The sequence below is a fragment of the Neophocaena asiaeorientalis genome, unplaced genomic scaffold (genome assembly GCF_003031525.2).
Source record: "Neophocaena asiaeorientalis asiaeorientalis breed wild unplaced genomic scaffold, Neophocaena_asiaeorientalis_V1.1 scaffold433, whole genome shotgun sequence".
NCBI lineage: Eukaryota > Metazoa > Chordata > Mammalia > Artiodactyla > Phocoenidae > Neophocaena > Neophocaena asiaeorientalis.
In genome coordinates, this window is record NW_020175040.1 from 3,022,429 (window position 1) to 3,042,823 (window position 20,395).

General features: G+C 59.9%; 1 protein-coding gene across 1 annotated transcript in view; it reads left to right on the forward strand.

Moving 5' to 3' along the window:
- The first annotated feature begins 4,476 nt into the window (after positions 1–4,476).
- UROC1 (urocanate hydratase 1) overlaps positions 4,477–20,395 on the forward strand; it is a 30,921-nt gene continuing 15,002 nt past the window's right edge. Inside the window, exons 1-11 of the mRNA XM_024763400.1 lie at positions 4,477–4,618; positions 10,851–10,981; positions 11,657–11,750; positions 12,667–12,726; positions 13,010–13,138; positions 13,246–13,307; positions 14,096–14,187; positions 14,759–14,880; positions 17,325–17,413; positions 19,304–19,366; positions 19,696–19,875. Coding sequence (XP_024619168.1) covers positions 4,493–4,618; positions 10,851–10,981; positions 11,657–11,750; positions 12,667–12,726; positions 13,010–13,138; positions 13,246–13,307; positions 14,096–14,187; positions 14,759–14,880; positions 17,325–17,413; positions 19,304–19,366; positions 19,696–19,875 — 1,148 coding nt within the window. The 5' untranslated portion in view covers positions 4,477–4,492. The remainder of the gene's footprint in view (positions 4,619–10,850; positions 10,982–11,656; positions 11,751–12,666; positions 12,727–13,009; positions 13,139–13,245; positions 13,308–14,095; positions 14,188–14,758; positions 14,881–17,324; positions 17,414–19,303; positions 19,367–19,695; positions 19,876–20,395) is intronic.

Sequence of the window (20,395 nt, forward strand, 5' to 3'; positions counted from 1 at the left end):
GCTGGGGACCAGGCAGGTGGGCGAGGCGGATCGGTGGGCCAGTCTGCCCGGCCCCCACCCAGTTCAGCGGGGCAGCCGAGCAGTGGTCCAGGGCGCGAAGGGTGGAGACTGGGTGGAGGGAGCCCTGTCGCCGGCGCGGCTCTGTCCTCTTCCGCTCGTCTGGGGGCGCCATCCTCCACCCGAGGACGAGAAGCCTTGTCACATTGGCGGATGAGCGGGCCGGGGGAGCACGGTGTCCCGTTGCCTTTTTGCTGCGTTACGTACCAGGGGTCCAGGGGCTGGCTTGGGGCACTAGCCGCCTATACGTGACTCCCCCGGAACCCCCCTTCCCGGAATCAGGCCCAAGGGTGTCTCTTTCTCCTCCCAAGCCCACCCTGTAGCCTTGTTTTTACACGGTGGTGTGTGTGCTTGAGCCAACACTGAGCAGTGTGAGCGTGTGGGAAAGGCTGCGTTTCTGAACTGCTTTTGAAGAATCTGGTGATTCCAACCCTGGTGGTGCCACTTACGTGCTGTGTGAGATCAAGAAAGTGGCCTAACCTCTCTGTGCCCCAGTTCCCTTTGCAGTGGGATAGTACTAGGACACACCTCATCATGTTGTGGGAACTAAATGAGACACAGGAGATGTTTGGCACGGCGTCTGGCACTCAATGAGTGCCATCTAAGTACTTGACGTTGATGATTATTTTATTTTTACAGTTAACTGTCTGTTTCTGGCAGGTGACTCTGGTTTCTGTTAAGGTGCTGATATAAAAATTCGTTCCCGTTATGTGTAAGTTTTAAAGGTCTATTTAAAGGAGAATATTAAATAAATAATAGTTCTGCTGTCTTAAAGATATGGCTCCGAATGCTATGATAGGTCTCAAATGGCAGAGGGTCAGAGCACGCCTCGCCAGAGGCCCAGGGCCTTGGCAGCTCCCCTGAGAAGACGCCAGCTGCGGCCTCTGCCCTCTCACGGGAGTTCGCATGCATTCAATCCCTCGTTCAACAGGCACTGGGTATCCACTGGGTGCTGAGACCCTAGGGGAGAACAGGACAGGGCGCTCTCTGCCCTCGTGGGCTACAGTATGGATGGGGGAGGGCATAGGAAAAGGGGCGAACATGTGCGATCACGGCAGGTGGTAAACGTGCTATGAAGAAAATAAGGGTGGGGCAGAGGGAGGTGTGCGGGGCCAGCCTCGGGGGTGCCAGCAGCAGAGGTGAGTAGGTGGCAAGCTGCAGAAGGAACAGCCCTTGCGGAGGCCCTGAGGCGCCCAGCTAGTAGCTGTTGCCCTCAAACTTAGGCGTTAAACATTTCAATTTCGCTCACAATTTAGTGGGTGAGGAATTGGGGAAGGGGCTCCGGTGGGTGCTTTTCACTGGGGATCTCACGCTACCGCGTCAGACGGCAGCTGGGACTGGTCGTCCGGAGGCCGGCCCAGGCTGGCCGACCCGACGGCTCCGGCACAGCTGGGCGGACACCGCAGCACTCGCACTCCTCACGCCCCAAGTGGGGTCTGGCTCCGGGGGTTGCTCCCACAGAGCCTCAGGCTGCCTCCTGTTGCTTCCCCGGGAACCGCTAGGGCCGCCCCAGCCTCACTCAGAGAAGCACCCAAGCAGGGATCTGCCGGCATGTTTAAAACCACCAAGCGCGTAAAGATGCACATGCTCCTTGAACGGGAAGCAGCAAGGGGGCTCTGAGGTGGACAAGGCGGAGCAGATAGGGCGTCCACGTCCCCAGCCCGTCGTGGGCCACGGTGTGGGCTGTTCTAACTGCCCCGCTGCCGATGGACTACAGGTTGGCGGGAGGAGGGGGGAAGGCGGGAGGCTGGGCCGACTCTGGGAGAGGTGAGGGGTGTGGACCAGGCTGCGGTGGTCTCAGGGCCCCGGCTATACTTTGAAAGTAGAGGGGTCAGAGGTCAGGGTGCCTCAGAGGAGCCACCCAGGGCGGCAGAGTGGCTGGAGGGGAAGCAGGCACTAGGTTGATGGGCCAAGGGACAGAGGTCCTGCCTGGCTCGAGAAGGCCTGATGGGCCTGCTGGTGACACGGCAGAGATTGGGGCCCGGTGTGGCCTGCGTGGTGGTACCAGGCGGGCAGGGCTGGGCTTTCGGTGCTGGTCGCCAGGTACTAGGAAGAGAGGCTGGCCAGGACAGGAGTAGCAGCTGGGAGTGACGGGAGGGGAGACTGAGGCAGGCACTCGATGCTGAAGAGGACAGGCCACGGCCAGCACCAGGAGCCCGAGGCCTGAGGCCCAGGGAGGCACATGCTGAGGGCCTGCCTGCCTTTCTTTACTCCTTGTTCTACATTTTATTTATTTGGTTTGTCCATGGACCAAAATTCAAAAACTCCACAGTTCTCTTGAATTGAAGTGAAATTCAGGTACCATAAAATTACTCATTGAAAAGTGTACAATTTAGTGCCCTGACAATGTGGAAAGCACCAGTCTTACAGGGAAGGGTCTCCTTTCCTCCTGTTCTCTCCCAGTTCCTTGTGGATACTTCAGAGACAGTTCACGCCCACGTGTATACGTTTTCTTCGCTTTCTGTGCTATTACGTTGCTCTGTTCCTTGCTTTTTTGATAGTGGCAACAATTAGAAAAATAACATCTTACCCGGTGCTGATTCTGTGCAGGTGCTCTTCTAAGACCTTCACGTGTGTTACCTCGTTTAATACTCAGACAGATCGCGTGAGGTAGCTACTGTTACTGGTTTCATTTTACAGACCGGGAAGCTGAGGCACAGAGAGGCTGAGGAACTGACCCAAGGACCTACAGCTCATGAGTGGTATAGCCAGATTCCACTTACCTGTCTGCCATATTTAACATCTGTGAGATCCCAGTGCTTTTAAATAGCTTTTAGGGTGTCTAAAAATTAAACTGTTTATTTGGGGATCCTTGTAGATTCACGTGCAGTTGTAAGAAATAATAAGAGAGACCCGGGTGCCCTGTTCCCCCGTGGTAGCGTCCTGCTGTCTGTAGCCCGAGGTCACAACCAGGACACGGACACAGTCCCCCCCTTCGGTTCAGGACAGCGGAAAATGTTTTTAATTGGTTGCAAACATTTAAAAATGAGATTTCACAAAAAGTGTTGGATTTTGTGGCTTCTCTTGAGGCCTCGCCCAGAAGCAAATCCTGAGTGGAGGTCTCGGTACAGCCCGTCTGTTGGGGGCATGGGATGGGGATACCCGCGGGGCAGCTCAGCCCACTCCTGCCAGGGGCTCCCCAGAGCTGCTGCCTCCACCCATGCCCTGCCGGGGCGAGGACGCTGGGGTATTGGCCCACTGCTGTTGCTGGCGGAGAGCTGCTCCCCAGCAGATGGGGAGGGGGCTGGCGATTCTCCAGCCCTTCCAGCCCCCCTCTGAGCGGGAGGTGCAGGTACCGGCTGCTGGCGGTCACAGCTGCGTGACCTGCAGGCCCAGGCAGGGGCCTGTCCCCAGTGCCCGTAGTGGTGCCGGGCCAGGACCCTGCCCGGTCCCTGGTGTTGGAGGGAGCGTTGGATGGACGGCTGCGAGCCTGCGTGCACCCGCCGAGGCAGCCTCCCCGCCACCTGGACACGAGAGTACGCTCGCTGCCCGGCCGGAGATCTGGGAGGCCGAGGGGCGGCTGGAGCCAGACCCCTCGGCTCCAGGGGCCCAGATCCCAGCTCCACCAGGACTAGCTGTGTGGCCTTGGGCAGTTTCCACACCTATGAAACGGGACAGGGTGGCCCGGATGACGTGCGGTGCTCCGAGGAGTAAACACCCGGAGGCGTCAGCCGTCCTGCTCTCGTGCCAAGTGCAGGCCCCACGCCGGGCACTCACCTGGTGGCTGCGCGCCTCCCACCCCTTGCGTTGGGCCGCAGGGCTGGCCCGCAGCTGAGCTGGGTCCACAGCCAGGTGTGCTGCCTCCCCGGGCCCCCGGGATTCTAGCGGCCCCTGGGCCTCAGCCACCCCACCCGGAGTGCGGGGCGAAGACGCAGCACCTTCCCACAGGGCGCTCGTGGGATGGGGCTCGCTGAGAGCCTGGGGAGGAGTGGGGCGGCCCGCACCTCAGTGGGGGCTGAGGAGGGTGTGGCTCCCGCTGGCCGGGCTCCCGCCACCCCTGTCACCCAGGGGGCAGGGAGGAGGGATACGAGGGCCACCACACTCTGTGCCGGGCCGGTGTCACGGGCCCCCCATCATCCCGTCGCCTGCCTGGTGTAACTCCCCCACGAGACAAACCCGAACACGAGAGCGCTCCCCGTGCTGTGTCCTAGAAGACACACCCCTCAGGGCCAGCACCCCACTAAAAGGACAAAGGAACCCTCACCCAGGCGTCCCTGGCACGGAGCCTGCCTCTCCCAGGACACCGCCCCCAGGTCGACACTGCGGGCCGCCAGCCTGGGGCCGTGACCCTACGACCTCCGACCTACGCACGGCTCCTTCCGGAGGGGCTGGAGGGGGTGGGCCTGGAGCCAGAGGACCCCGCCCAGCCGGACCTCGACTGCCCAGTCCCTCCGCGGCCCACGCAGAGTGCGCCTCCGCCTCGCGTCTGCCAGACATGTCCCGCCTCCAGGCGCTGTGCTCCGGCCTGCCCTTGCGGCCTCTCCCGGAGAACCGGGGACGCCGGGCCGGGGTGCCCCACGCCCCGGTCAGGACCCCCGGCCTCAGCCCCGCTGAGGAGCAGGTAAGAGGCTGGGCCCCCTCCTGCAGGGCCGTTTGCCCTCTGGGTGGACCGGCTGGGCAGTGCCCACGTCCTGCTCTGAGCCGTGTGTGCCAGACTGCTTCACACCCAATATCCCTCATTCTTTGCCCAGCGGCCGCCCTGGGGTGTAGGACTCCGGCCCCCATTTACTGATGGGGAGGGACCCTGGGGCTCACGATCACCCAGCCAGAAAGCGGGGGGCCTGTGGCCGCCTCCAGCCCAGGAAGGCGAAGTGAGCGCAGGAGCCGGACTGCAAGTCCCGCCCCGGCTTCCGGAGCCTGAGCCACCAGGTGCCCCCCCTCCTGGCCATGACACACAGGTGTGCGCAGGTGGCCGGAATGAGGCCGAAAAAGAGCTTTCTCCTGTTTTCCTTTACTGAGGATGGCTTGACAACTTCAGGAACCCTGGGGGAAAGTAGCGAATACAAGTGAGCGCAGAGATTAAAAGAGGGGTCCCGCCACCCGGACAGAGGCTGCCGCCCTCCCGGGGCGGCCGTGGGAGGGGAGGCACAGGGCGTGCAAACTGGAGGGGCTGCCGGGGGATCAGGCGGACTTTAGAGTTTCCACCCTTGTCACCTTCCTGCTGGGCACCGATGCCTCGACCTTTGGCGTGGGGACCCAGAGGGCTGTGCCGCCTACGCATGCCAGGGGACGCCCTGATGGGCGGTGATGGGATCAGCTGAAGGGCGCGGGCCCTTGGAGCGGGGTGGCATGCGGTCTGGGGAGTCTGAGCTGTGGAAGGGGCTGAATCTTCGGTGTGGGCGCCCGGGGCGTGGGGAGCCTGCAGCCTGCTGGTCCTGGGGGACAGGGAGAAAGAGGCGTATGGCTCTGTGCCCCTCCCCCTTCCTGCTGCTGTTTGGTCTTTGACCCGGGTTCTGCTGCAATTCCCTGGGCGGTAGGAGGCCACTCCGGGGGCTCCTGGTCGGGGCTGGTCACCAGAGAAACCAAGCCGTGGTTGCACGTTGGAACTTTCACCGTGAGGGGCCAGGAATGGAGTTAATGATCCATCATGCCTACGCCTACCAATCCCCCAGCTACAGGGTTGGCAGTGTCTGGGTTTGTGAACACGTGGAGATGTGGGGGGGGGGGCGGCGTCCGCAAAAAAAAGGGGGGGGGGGGGCGCCTGCCCCTTCCCCCACCCCCGCCGAGGGTTGCTGCTCACCTGTACCCTTCATCACATCCTTTGTTATGTAATAAACCAGCGAACGTGTTCCCCTGAGTTCTGTGAGCCATTCTGGCGAATTATTAAACCTGAGGTGGGGCGTGGGCTCCCCATTTCTAGCTGGTTGGTCAGGAGCACAGGCGACAATGGGGCGTGTAATTGGCGTCTGAAGCGGGGCCCTCTCCTGGGGCTGAGCCCTTAGCCCGTGGGTGGGCTCTGGGCAGACTGTGGTCCACAGTGTCCCGGCTGGACTGAAGTGTAGGACGCCAGCCGGGTCGGAGGAGCGGTGGGTGTTGGAGGGCCCACGCGTCCACTCCCCGCCGGGACCTGCGAGAGGACACGAGAGCTCCTCCTGGACAGGCCTAGACCCAGGGACGGCTTCCTCAGCGGCCGGCTTTACGCTTTCCTGTGGCTGGTTTTCTGTTTTATTTAAACGTCCCTTTGAATTTTGACATAAGCTTTTAAAGGTAGTTTTAAGAGATAAGTCAAATATTATAACGTTTCCTAATCTTTTGGTGTCTCCTTCCAGACACTTTCTATGTGCGCACAAGGTGTGTGTGTCCATCCTTCTTAAAAGCATAAGTGGAAGTTTTCCATACAGGCTGGTTTCTTTTGAGGCTGTTCCTTGTTGGTGCGTTTGGAGCTGCCCCATTGTTTGAACTGTTGTTGTTTTTTGTGGTTTGGACGAACGAAAACATGCTCCACTCTTTGTTCTTCTTTAAGTGGATTTCTGTTGAAACGCAGAGGATGGTCTGGCTGTCGGGTTTCAGTCACTGGGACTGTAGTGCAGAGGGAGGGTCTCGTCACATCCTCTTAGAAACGTCCTCGGCATCCCCGCTCCCCCACGTGCAGCTTCTCTTACCGATATTTCCCCAAAGCGTGCCCCACCCTCAGGGGCTGTGCTGGACCTGAGATCCCAGGTCTGAAGACCTCCCACCACTGCTGACCATAGTCCTCAGCTTCTTGAGGGTGGGGTTCTGTGGGGCTCACTTCTGGGTCTTCAGCGATGCCAGAGCTGTTTGTTGAATGAGTGAACAAGACCATGTGCTAAGCGCCCGAACCAACACCCTCCAAGAGTTCAGCGGGCAGGAGAAACCTAGGAAAGCTTCTTGGAGGAGGTGGTCTTGGCACCAGGGGCAACGTTCCCAGACTTGGACATCTGAGAGGCGAGGCATCTGGGACAGAAGGAGGCGGTGAGCGGAGATGCAGAGACGGGCCTGTGCAAAGCAGGCTGGGGTGGACGAGGCCCCGCGTAGGCCCAGGCTGGGTGCCGACCTCAAGAGCCAGGCCCAGCCTGACTACTGGGGGTCCTGGATGCCCACCAGTGTGCGCTGTGTCAGAAGCCCATGAAGGTCTCGGAGCAGCAGTGCGAGTTGCTGCTTGGCATGCCGCCCACAGAGAGCGAGGGCTGGTGCAGAGCTCCTAGGGGGGCAGGTGGACAGGGGCCCCGCGTGGAGGCCGTGAGTGTGCAGACGGTCGTCCGGGCAGCTGGGCCCCCAGTGGCCCATGTGTGCCAGATGCCGGGTGAGCAGCCCTGTGAGGTGGGGGCCGTCTGCTCCTTTTACAGAAGAGGAGGCTGAAGTTCAGAGAGGTGAGGTGTGCCGGCTGGAAAAGACAGGGCAGGGATTCTCCCCTCAGAGCCTCCTGAAGCGCCAGCCCTGCTGCATCATTTTCCAGCCTCCAGAGGTGCCTGCGTTCCTGGGCTCCTGGGCCCATCCTCCGTCTTCAAAGCTGACAGCACAGCACATTGAAATCCCTCTTTCTTACTCTGAGCCTCCCCTCTCCTCTCAGAAGGACGCTCGTAATTACTAGGGCTGACCTGGATGGGCAGGATCATCTCACATCTCAAAATCCTTCTGTCATCACATCTGCAAAGTCTCTTTTGCCATGTAACGTGACATATTCCCGGGGAATAGGGTGTGGACATCGTTGGGGCCCATAATTCTGTCCCCCATCCCATCAGGCACCCAGAATTCTCCAGCCCAATGGCTGAACACGGGACTTTTATGAAATAATCCCATGATCCTAAGGGTACAGGCCACTGAGCTTGTCCGCTTCTTATGCCTTTGAGGTCAAGGTCGGGGAGATGGAGGTCTCTGGAATTCTGTCCAGTTTATGTGCCTTAGATGCTTCTGATTTTGCCAGTAAGAGCCCACTGGTAAGTGCATTCTATGATTAACAGGCCACAATCTCACCTGTGAAAATCCACGTGCTACACAGCAGACCCTCCGGGGCAGACTTGCCGTGGAGCTGAGGCGGTAGCACTGCGGCATGAGTGCCAGCTGACCCCGGGGGTGAATCCCCAAGTATGGCCCCCACGGGCTCTTCCTGGCAGCATTTGAAGTAAACTGAAGACCTTTTAACAAGGAAGCTGCAAAGCTGGGGAGGGGGGGAAGCAAGAAATGGCCCAGGCTCCGGCTTGGGTGTCTTTACAGGGACAGGAGGGCGCATCTCTGCGCGGTGTGCCAGGCCCTGCGTGTTGTCTCGTTAGTCCTTCCAGCGACACGGCCAAGCTGGCGCCCCGAGAGATGCAGAAGCAGGCGGGCGGCCTCCCGGGCTGGTCCAGCCGGTGCTTAGCAGGGCCTGGTAGGCAGCTGTGCCTGCCTTTCCGAGCTCATCGGGAAACCGTCCCACCTCTCCACCTGGCCTGTCCTCATGGGGCCTCCTCTGCTGGGACTGCCTCTCATCCCCCCGGGGGGAAGGTCACACGCCTGTCCGAATTGCATTTTCTCGTCCTGACCCCAAGAACTGCCCCCATTCAGAGCTTGGGGTATTGAATCCAGGCCAGCAGAGCTGCTGCTTTAAGTTTTTCACTCAAGGAATAGTCACTGCAGGCCTGTTACGTAAATTCAGACACAGAAGATAAAACTATTGAACAAAAGTGTAACAGAAGACAACTTTGCTGAACTAGTAGAAATGTGAAATTTCAGATACAAAGACAGTTTATCGTTGAAAGAACCAAAAGAAACCCCAACGTACAATAGTCCACGTGAAGACATATCCAGGCTAGTTTTCTGAATTTCAGGGATAAAGAGAAATTCAGCAAATCCTGAGATGGAAATTGTCCACAGGGAGCAATAGCCCAGCAGCTGGGAAGTGGGCTTAGGGGGTCGGAACCAGTATTCGTTAGAAAATGAAATAAAAGAAGCTCCAGTTGGGTAGGATGTATTAGGGCCCGTGTAGTAAGGTCACGCCTCCCGTGGAGTGTGTGTGTGTGACACGTTGCTTTTGAAACTTTTCTGTAAATGTTCAGTTTCTCTTGGCAAGCTCTGATTGGAAGATGTACACTGATAGAAAAAACCACCCAACCGCTGCGTCGAGGTGTAACATGGACCCCAGAGGCCCAGGCCGAGGCGACGGGCACGACCCTGAAGGGCCCAGCCCTCCTGAGCTCTGGCGCACGCCTAGCCCTGCCTGCCCTTGAAGCCGTGTCCCTGGCCTTCTGCAGCATGCCCTCCCCACGCCGGCCTCTTCCCCTCCCGCCCTGCTGCTGTGCGTGGCTCTCTCGTGCCTCCCCGGGGGTCCCGGACCAGCGGCAGCAGCTGGGATCCCGTCAGAAACGTGAGTCAGAGACGCTGCGGGCAGGCCCAGCCCTCCGATGCACCTGACCCTCTGCGCGATTCTCGAGTCCGCTGGAGTCTGAGCACCGCCTGTGGACGTATTTCTAGCCGCCTTTCGATTTTTCCAAGAGAGCAGGGATTACGTGCTTTATTCCACGTGGACCTTAGAGAGGGACTCGCTGTGCAAACCTTGTCAAGTCCCCGTCACTCCTGAGCTGGAGTTTCCCTCGTTGCCCTTCTTGCCCTCGGCTTCCTCCTGCGCCGCCCTCCCCCTCCTCTCTCCTCCCATCCCATGTGCCCCCAGGTCCCCAGTGACACCCTTGTCGCGCGGTGCTGGACCTCAGGGCACACGGGGCAGGCTGTCCTCCTGGCTGGGTCCCGGCTCTCTGTCTCCCGGGCTGGCCCTGCGCCCTGCCTGCCCACACGCTGGTGTCCTCAGGGCCCAGGCCGGGGCCACAGGCTCTTCTCCCGTCACCTCTGCCCACCCATCTTCTCTGAGGCTCACACTGCCTCCCCCTCAGTGGCCGTGTGTCGAATGAATGCGTTCACACCGGCCCCTCATCACGCCCCCAAAGCAGTTCGTTCTCCAGGGTCAGCTGGTTGAAGGCGTGGCCTCGACGTCCGCCCCGACACAGGGTCGTCACCCCGCGCCCCCAGCCGCACGCTCCTGCCGGGTGGTGGGAGGGGGAGCACTGTGAAGGGTCCGCCGGGACCCTGGCCCTGCTTGAGCTCAGCGAGACTGATGGGAGGCAAGGAGCCAATGGTGAAGCATCCGAAGACGCAGAGCCTGTGGGAGAGAAGCATGGGGGTGCTGAGAGCCAAGACCGCACGGTCAAGGCGGGCCCCAAGGACGGGCGTCTGGACTGGGGCTTCGAGGAGGGGGCTCCCAGGGAGGCAGCTGGCACGGGGGCTGGGGCAGCGGGAAGGGAAGGGGCCGGACAGGAGCACGAGGGCCGCCTGGAGAAGGCTGACGGGGGCAGGAGTCGGGCCGCTCTCCACGGTGTGCGATGAGAAGCCTTAGACACTTCTTCCTGCTCTTGGGCGCCTGTCCCGGCTCCAGGCACTGCCCCGGGCCTCCCGGAGCTGTGTGCCGCCCGAGGCCACCGGCCACGCTGGGTGCTGCTCCGCACTTGCACAAGGAGCCTCCGGCCCTGGCTTGTCAGCCTGCCCTCCCCCCGAGTCTGCGCGTGCCGCTGTAGCCACGGGCCTCGGGGCAGCCCCTCTCTGGTCCCTGCCTTGGGTCGAGCAGCCTGGTCCCCCGGTGAGCAAGAAGACGGAGGGACTCGAGGGCTGCCGAGGGAAGCAGGAAGGGCAGTCAGGGAAGGCTTCCTGCAGGAGGCATCACGGTAGGCTGGCCCGGGGTGAGAACCAGGCAGTCTCTGGACGGGGCCCTGGGTTTCTGAGTGGTGCAGAGGCAAATCCAGGTGGGGAGATCTTGGCCTGGAGCCCACACCCCCGCCATCCTCACCCCTCTCCCCTTCCCCCACCCCCAGCTGGCGCTGAGGAATGCCCTTCGGTACTTCCCCCCGGACACCCAGGAGCTGCTGGCCCCCGAGTTCGCCCAGGAGCTGCGACTGTATGGGCACATCTACATGTACCGCTTCTGCCCCGACATTGAAATGAAGTGAGTGCTGCGGCCACAGATTCACAGGGGCCCAGAGTGGGAGGCTCCCTGGAGGGACCCTGCTGGCGGTCAGGACACAATGAGGGGGAGGTCCAGGCTGTTCCCACTGGGAGGCCCATGGATGCGTCTGCCCTGGGCCAGGCTTGGGGCTGCTGCCGGGTCCTGGCAGGAGGATCTGCCTTCCTTACCGTCCCCAGGAGATGCTGCCCCTGCCCGGGCATCGCACTCTGAGCACCACTGTTCTTGGAAATGCCGGAAGCGCAGACTGTCTGGAATGACCCCGCAAAGCGGGAGCCACCTGCCCTCCGCTCCTGTCTGGGGCTGCTGGCCTGGCGCCCCCTGCAGAATGGGTGCCCAGGAGCACCGATGGCCCGAAGGAAAGGACGGATGAATCGAGTCCACCTGCAGGAGAGGCCTCAGCTTTGCTTTGCAGTCTGCTTTATCCCAGTCGGAGCCTGCCCACTGGGGAGGGAGGACGGCCTGGGTGGGAGGGGCCGGGCACAAAGCAGGAGGGCGTTTGGAAACACCTCCTGCTAGGAGTTCCGAGGCGCCTTCTGCGGGATGCCAGGGCTGGCTGTCCACCTCTGCGCCCGGCCCAGGCTGGGCCCAAGCTTTAGCGGGAAGGAAGCCTGTGCCCGCCCGTCGTCAGGCCTGGCAGCTGCGCCCCCTTTGCAGGGCCTACCCAGTGGAGCAGTACCCCTGCCGGACGAGAGCGGCTGCAGCTATCATGCATATGATCATGAACAACCTGGATCCTGCCGTGGCCCAGGTAAAGGCCAGGAAACGGGGGCCAGGGGCCAGCAGGACCCTGCCGTGGCCCAGGTAAAGGCCAGGAAACGGGGGCCGGGGGCCAGCAGTGGAGACGGAATGGGAGAAACGCATGAAACGCTCTCAAGCTTTTTATTTAGAAATAATGATAGATTTGAGGGAAATTGCAAAGACCGTGCAGAGAGGACATCATCCGCTTCTCCAGGGCGCCCCTAGCAGCTGCGTCTTCGGTAACTGCGGTGCAGCGTCGGCACCACGACACCAGCGTTGGCACAGCAGACACACGTGTAATTTTACATTTTCTGATAGCCATGTGCAGACTGAAAAGAAACAGATCTAACACTGTGTTTTGTCCTAGTATACCCAAAATATTATCATTTAACGTGTGATCATCAGTAGAAATGTTCTTAGTGTTTTTCTCCTACTAAAAATATTATCATTTAACATGTGACCATCAATATAAATATTCTGCGGTGTTTTTTTCCTACTGAGTGTTTGAAACCAGGGGTGTATTTTACCCCCAGAGCTTGTCAGACGGGCTGTGGCTCAAGTGCTCAGTGGCTACACGTGCCCTTCCCGGCGTCCTTGAGCGCCAGTCTGTACCTCTGACACCCATATTCAAGGAAGGTTAGGCTTCGGGGGTCCCTGAGTATTTTACTTGAGGGTGAAAGGGTCCTAGGATGTGACCACTCCAGGTAGTGGCGGGAGCTTCCTCAGACCCAGCTCTGACGCTCATCCCAGGCTGGACCCTAACCCGGTCACGGGTGGGCCACTGTCCCCGGGCCTTGCCCCTTCTGGCTCCTCCCCTGCCCCCCACTCGTCCTTCGGGGGCCATCGGCCACCTGGCCCCTGAGCCCGGCGCAGGCAGGGGCCTCCCTTCCAGGCCCCCATCTCAGACAGCATCATGTCCTCCCCAGTTTCCCCAGGAGCTCGTGACCTACGGAGGAAACGGGCAGGTGTTCAGCAACTGGGCTCAGGTACGCTGGACTGTGTGGCCTGGCCCCGCCCTGACCCCAGGCCTTTCTTCCCCCACGTCCTCTGGCCTGGAAGCACCTTACAGACCAGGCTCAGGACTCGGGCTCTGCCTCCCCGATGCCTGAGATCCCAGCCCCGGAGGCTACTTGGGGACGTCGGAGGTCCTGAGGGAGAGCCACTGGAGGGTAGAGGGCTCCGGGCAGGACGGCTAGGGCCTGGGGGGGGGGCTTGGGGCTGGTGCAGGGCCCCCGCTCACAGAGCCCCCGTGTTTCGCTCTCCCCGCAGTTCTGGCTGACCATGTCCTACCTGTCCCAGATGACAGAGGAGCAGACGCTGGTCATGTATAGCGGACACCCCCTGGGCCTCTTCCCCAGCAGCCCCGGGGCCCCGAGGCTGGTCATCACCAATGGGATGGTGGGTCCCAGGGCAGCGGGGAGGGCCAGGTGCCCGCACACCCGCCGAGCCATCGTCCCCAAGGGCACGGTGCCGCCCCCAGCCCTCAGCCCAGCCCTCTTGTGCAGGTCATTCCCAACTACTCCTCCAGGATGGAGTACGAGAAGCTCTTTGCCATGGGGGTTACCATGTAAGTACTGTTTCGGCTTATGTTCCGCCTTCGCCAGGCTTCATTATGAAGCAACGCGGCAGCAGTACCTGCAACTTTGCAAAGCCCTCACAGTCGAAGCTCTACAGCACGGTTTCGCATTTATGTGTTTTCTGCTAGTTTTCATAGATATGCCTACAGTTTTCATATAGGTGTGAGCAAGTGAACCTACAGTTTGAATCCTACTTTTGCAACAATTTACTATCGGTTTCAAACATACAGAAAATTGACAGAATTAATAGGGAGCACCAAGATTCTGTGATTAACATGCTACTAAACTCACGTGAGCTCCTACCTGTCTGTCTACCCATCCCTATATCCACGATCATTTTTTGGATGCGTCTCAAAGTAAGCTGCAAATATTGTTGCCTGGAATTCAGTATTTGTCCATAGTTTTTTTTCTTTTTTAAATGTTTATTTATTTATTTAGCCGCGTTGGGTCTTAGCTGCAACGTGCGGGATCTTTTGTTGCAGTACGAAGACTTTCTTAGTGGCAGCACGCGGGCTTCTTAGTTGCGGCATGCGTGTGGGATCTAGTTCCCTGACGAGGGATCCAACTGGGACCCCTGCGTTGGGAGCACGGAGTCTTAGCCACTGGACCGCCAGGGAAGTCCCCACAGTTTTCTTGGTCTTGAAGTGAAATTTACATGTAACGAATGCGCAAACGCACACGTCACGTGCTCCGTTCTGTGAGCTCGGACGGCGCGTCTGTCTGTGCAGCCCCTGAGCGCGCTGTCACATTAACGCTCCAACGGGAGGTGTTCCCTCAGACGTTGTAGAAGGAGCCACAGCGAGAAGGGAACCTCCTCCCGCCCGGACGCCCTCATTCACAGCGCCTCCTGTGTCCTGCCCGACATCCCGTGTGTGTGCGCGGGCGCTCGGCGGGGGTGACTCGACAGCCAGGGACCACGCCCTCCGCACCTGGCCCCTCCTCGGGATTCGGGCTGACTTGCTGGGTTTCACCGGCAGTGCTCAGTTGCGCTGTTATTTATTTAGCTCACTTGCCACCCGGTTTGGGTTGTTCCCAGTGTTCTGGGGATGTAAAGAATGCGACAGGACAGCCCTGATCTGCACGTGTTTGTGGGTCTCTGGGAGCGGTGCGCTGGCATCCTAACCACCCCGCTGGGCCTCAGGCTGAGACCCTATGAATGATTGTAACCATGGTCGCCGCCACTTGTTCTAGGATTTACAGAAGCCTCTGAGCTAGGGGCCCTTATTAACCCATTTTGTGGAGGAAGAAACTGAGGCTCAGAAACCCAATTACCTTTTTCCTTCGTCATAAGTAGTTACTGTTATTATATAATAAGTTGCTGTTACTATTATTTGTTATGAGGCCTGACCTCTTCTGTACCAGTGGGAGCAGAGGGATGGTCGGTGTCCGGTCGGCGTCCTGAGTGTGGCCATGGACCAGCCCCCGTGCTGCTGTCCTGCAGGCTCAGGAGAGAAGTTTAAAGGGGGCAGAGCTGCAGAGTCAGACCCGGTCTGGCTGCCCGTGAGTGCTGACCCCAGGCGCTGTGAGCAGTTGACCAAAGAGAAGATGCACATCACCATAGAGGTGGGAAGGGGTTACCTGGAAAAGGAATCTGAGAACCGCTGACCAGGGCAAAGCCTTTTCGCCATCAGGCTGACAAAAGTGGAACTGGCCCCCTCCATGGTGGGGGGTACGTGGGGGAACAGGCAGCCACAGGCTGGGGTGTCAAGGTCTATACGGCACGGCTGGGGGCGCGGGAGGGCCACATCCAGTGACTGCGGTCAAAGCCGCAGATGGAGACAACTCTGACCCCGTGATTTTACCCCCAAGAGTGAATTGCAGGAGTGGCAGCAGTGGATCAGGTGAGACGAGGGATGGACTCGGAAGGCCTCCGAATCGCTTCCCAGCCCCGCCGCGTGTCCCCGGGCCACCTGGGAACTCGGGTCCCATCTGTAAAGGCGCCACGGGTGGCGGCCACCAGGGAGCACGCCCTGTGGCGGGGTCTGATGCTTTCACCCGCCTCCCTGGTAGATGTCTATCATATCAGCACGATTCTCTTACCTCCTGTCGTGTTCACACAAACACGCAAGGCACGGGTCACGACTCCCCATTTTCTGGAGGAGGAAGCAGAGGTTCGACGTGGTCCAGTGCTTTGTCCCAGTTATGGGACGGGCTTGGCGTTCAGATCTGCGAGAATTGGGATGTACCCTGATCCAGAGCAGAGAAGGTCCGGAAAGTGGCCGGGGACAGCAGCCTCGAGGGTCTCCTGACCTCAGTGGTCCTCGGGGAAGAGTAAATCTAAGGCAACAGCAAAATTTCCCATCACATTGCCAGAAACTCAGCTGTTGGACAAGTATCATAGGATGCAAACAGGAGTGCCTGTGCCCTGCTGGTGACAGTCACTCTGGAATGGGATGCTGTCTATTAGTATTTTAAATGTTTGCACTGGTGCCCGGGCACCCCGTTCCTGGATTCTACCCTGGAGGGCACGGCAGGGCCAGGGAGGTCGCTTACCGCGGCCTTGTCCTGTGGCCCAGCCGAGCCACCCGGCTGACCGACAGGGAGAGGGGACACCCTGTGCCCTCTGATGGGGTTGACTGTGGAGCCGCGAAAGGTCTGCGGGTGCTGACGTGGAAAGGCCCCTACAGGCCTTGTGTCTGGGGGAATACAGATCCAGAAACAGTGCTTACAGAACAAGGCCATTTATGTAAATAGCAATGATCACCCACACAAAACTAACGCCGTTCGCTGGACTCTGCCCTGCGTGCCGCACACAAGTCCCAGGAGTCCCCTGACGGGTGGCAGAGCTCCCCTCCCCGGCCCCGGTGAAGGTGTCTGGACGTCCCGGGACCAGGATCCCGCACTGTCCGGATTCGGGGTGTTGCCGGGAGGCCGCGGCCCTTTCCGCTCTGTGTTTCCCCGGCCCCGGTGAAGGTGTCTGGATGTCCCGGGACCAGGATCCCGCACTGTCCGGATTTGGGGTGTTGCCGGGAGGCCGCGGCCTTTTCCGCTCTGTGTTCCCCCGGCCCCGGGTCTCCTCCTGCAGGAGTGGCTCAGCTCCCCCAGGTTTGGCCACCAGGGGAAGGCGTGGTGACTCAGCCTCACCTGGAGGTGCTGGGTCATGTCAGCTCTTGTCCACGTGGCTAAATCTCGCCCTCACCCCGCAGGCCTCCCAGCCTGGGTCCCCAGGGCAGCGAATGCCCCTGCCTTCCAAGTGCCCGTCACCTGCCAGGGCCAGTGCCTGCCTACACTCGGCCGTGAAGCCGCCACCCTGAGGCCTGGCTTCCCTTGCCCTGGGGCCCTGGAGTGCAGCCTGTGAATAACTGAGCCAGGCTCCCCCATATCGGACAGAGCGGTCGGCCGGTCAGTGGGGGGAGAGCCGGGGAGAGCGCAGGAACCTTCCCTCTGGCTCTGAGTTCCTCCGGCAGGAAGAGGGGAAGGGAGTGGAAGAGGAGGGGCGGCCGGGAGGAAAGCATGGGGGCACGCAGCTGTGGGATCACGCACAGGTGTCCTTGTTAGGAGCCCACTTGGCTGAGGTGACAGAAAACCCAACGAGAGCAGCTTACACAAAGAGGGTTTTATTTTTCTCACGTAACCAGCAGGGCTGGCATTGGCTCAGCAGCTCAATGTCAGGGTCAACATCTCTATAGATTCTCTTGGGCTTCCCTTGTGCACACACAAGTGGCTGCCCCAGCCCCAGCCATCCCATCTACATCCAAGGCAGGGCAAAGGAGAAGTGCCAGCTTTGGCTGACCCTATTTTAGCAGGAAAATAATGCCTTAGAAACTCCTTCTTTTACTTCATCAGTCAGTATGGGATCAAACGGACGTTCTGATCCGCAAGGGAGGCTGGAAGCGGTGGGAGGGCAGTCGCGATTAGGTAGGATGTGATTCATGCCCTGGGGCCGAGCGAAATCCAGGTGTGCTGATGCGAGGCAGGAGGGGGAGTCAGTACTGACAGCAGCTCGTAGGGTCTGCCTGGCCCTGTTGGGAAAGGGGGTGATCTACACCCGTGCCTCGTGGTCCCAGGTGGATGGAGCGGCCCTCATGAAACGCCACAAGCAAGGCTGGCTGATGGAAGTGACCGACAGCTTGGACCGCTGCATTGAAAGACTCAGGTACGGTGTCTGGCTCGGGGGGAGACCAGGCCGGGACCTTCTCAATTTCTGCTTCTCGCTGGTCCCTTCCGCGCGCGTGGGGGAAGCCCGTGTGCATCCGTGGTGCCCATACACGTGGTCTAACAGACTTCAGTAGTTTTCTCGGTGACCCCGACGCTCGGCCACAGTTTTGCAAAGAGCATGTCTTGCGTTTCTCCCCGTGGCGTCTCAGTGCCCAGCCCAGAACCTGGCCCACAGTAGGTGCTGCTTGGATCTGCTCGACCCCTGGGAGGTGGAGCTTCTCCTCAACAGGACCCCGTCAGGTTCTGCAAGCCCCGTCCTCCTCCCCAAGGGGGCCACGGCTGGTCCTGTGGCGCTGGGCCCCTCCCCGCTGCGTGCCGTCTCCTCAGCTATCTCAGCGGGGACGGGGCAGGGCTGCCCTGGAGGCCGCTGATCAGGTGCCCTTTTTGAAGCATCCTCTCAACGAATTTGCTCTGCAGAACTGAGCCCCATGTGCAGAGTTCGCCTCTGCACGGGGGGCTCCACCTGCTGCAATTAGACTCGCCCAAGGTCGCCAGGGGGCTTATGTAAAAATGTTCAAAGACACACAGAGTGTGAGAAATATTCCCATTACCAAGGCTGGGTACTTCTTGGACATAGATCTTTGAAAACTGGCAGAAAACTCTCCATTAATCACAGGAGAAGTTCCAACCTCCTAGTGTGGCATGAAGGGTCTCACCTGATCTGGCTCCGATCCTGTGGGCGCACCTGGAACACACGTGCCCACTCGCACACCCACACACACTTTCAACCACTGGGACATTTCTGTCATCTCTAAATATCCCTCTTCCACATGCCGGCTCCCTCTTGTCACACACAGTTTGGGTCCTTAATTCTGCGGTCACACGCATGAACACACACACAGTCCAAGTCAGTGTAACAAATGCCTTAAGCCGCCGTCTGGTCACATTTCTGCTCCCTGAGCTGCGGAGATGCAGAGATGGGAATGGCGACCCTCCCATGTCTGTGGGGTTTTCATGTATTCAAATCTGTTTCCCCCAAATATACTTTTATTTTTTGTCCTTTTATTTTTCCAAATAATGTTTGTCTATTTACTTATTATTATTTTGGCTGTATCGGGCCTTTGTTACTGCGCGCGGGCTTTCTCTAGTTGCAGCGAGTGGGGGCTACTCTTCGTTGCGGTGCGTGGGCTTCTCATTGCAGTGGCTTTTCTCGTCGCGGAGCATGGGCTCTAGGCGCGCAGGCTCAGTAGTTGTGGCTCGCGGGCTCTAGAGCACAGGCTCCAGTAGTTGTGGCTCACAGACTCAGTAGTTGTGGCTCACGGGCTCAGTAGTTGTGGCTCACGGGCTCATTAGTTGTGGCTCGTGGGCTCTAGAGCACAGGCTCAGTAGTAGTGGTGCACGGGCTTAGCTGCTCTGCGGCATGTAGGATCTTCCTGGCCAGGGCTCGAACCCCTGTCACCCACATTGGCAGGCAGATTCTTAACCACCGTGCCACCAGGGAAGTCCCGCAAATAAGGTTTAGAGTCATCCTTAGTGACATCTGCAACTTAAGGATTGCCTTGAGTGAGTTCTGCAAAGATCCCTTTTAGAGTCCTCGCAGCAACAGCCCTAATTCTACTAATCAAATTCTACACCTTGGGGCGGGGAGGGATTGTCACCTTTGCCAGCCAGTCCTCCCGAGGGCATTCAAGTCTGCTGTTCCCCTCAGGCCTGGGTCCTCAAAAGACACACCTCATGGGTCCCTGCATCTCAGGCCTGCGCTCACACGTGGTGCTTTGGGTGCCTCCTGGGCCTTCTGCATCCCCACCAGCTTGGGGCTTGTGTGTTGGGGGTGGGTAGCCGTGGGCAGGTGCGATGGGGCCATCTGTCCTGCCCTTGCCCCTTCCAGGGAAGCGAGGAAGAGGAAGGAGGCCCTCAGCCTTGGTTACCATGGCAACGTGGTGGATCTTTGGTAAGTGGGGGGAGTTGGCAGCCTTGGGGACACCGGGTGAGCCCCCCCCCCAGCCAAGGTCCCGGGCCAGGTGCTCCCGGGACACAAGGCTTCCAGTGTCAGCTTGAGGCTCTGCTCCCAACCTTCGTGGCCCGGATCCTGGCCGAGCTCACGGCAGCCTTTGCCCAGCCAGGCAGCCCTCCCACCAGGGATCTTTCCAGAGGGAAAGCAGGATGAGCCTCCATGCCTGGCGACTGGGCGTGTGGGCTGGGAAACGCTGCGTGCCCCTCTGGCTGGACCCTGAGTTCGGGCCCTGGCACTGCCTGCCCTGACCACCTGAGTCTCCCCAGGGAGCGCCTGGTCTGTGAACTGGACACGACGGGGGAGCTTTTGGTGGACCTGGGGTCAGACCAGACGTCCTGCCACAACCCGTTCAACGGTGGCTACTACCCCGTGCAGCTGGGCTTCGCAGAGGCCCAGAGCCTCATGGCCTCCGACCCTGCTGCCTTCAAAGCCCTGGTCCAGGAAAGGTGATGCAGGTCCCAGGGCTGCTCGGGGGAGGGATGGGGGCACACATGGCCTGCAGGAACTTTGGACTGGGAGGCTCTGGCCTCTGCCCAGTGCTCCTGGAGCAGCTGTGTGGCCTCGGGCAAGACCCTTAACCTCTCTGGGCCTCTGTCTCTTCCTCTGTCACACGGGGTCATGGGCTCCCTGGCCTGTGGGCATGCTGGGAACAGACTGGGGTGACATTTGCAAAACACTGGGGGCAGCTTCCAGCACGTGTGAGTGCTGGGCAGGCCCTGGGGGAGGGCATCCTGAGGCGCGTCTGCAGGAGGCAGCTGCTTGTTCAGCACTGAGGCTGGTCCCGGCGCGACCCGACCCATAGGCGCTAGCTTAGGGGCTGCCTGCAGGGTCCTGAAGGTTAGGGGGACCTGAGGAGCCGGCAGGGACCGGGGCTTCCAGGAAGGAGGTGCTGGGGGAGGAGCCAGCAAGGGGTGGAGCCAGGAGGGGTGGGGTCATCAGGGGTGGAGCCAGTCAGGGGTGGGGTCA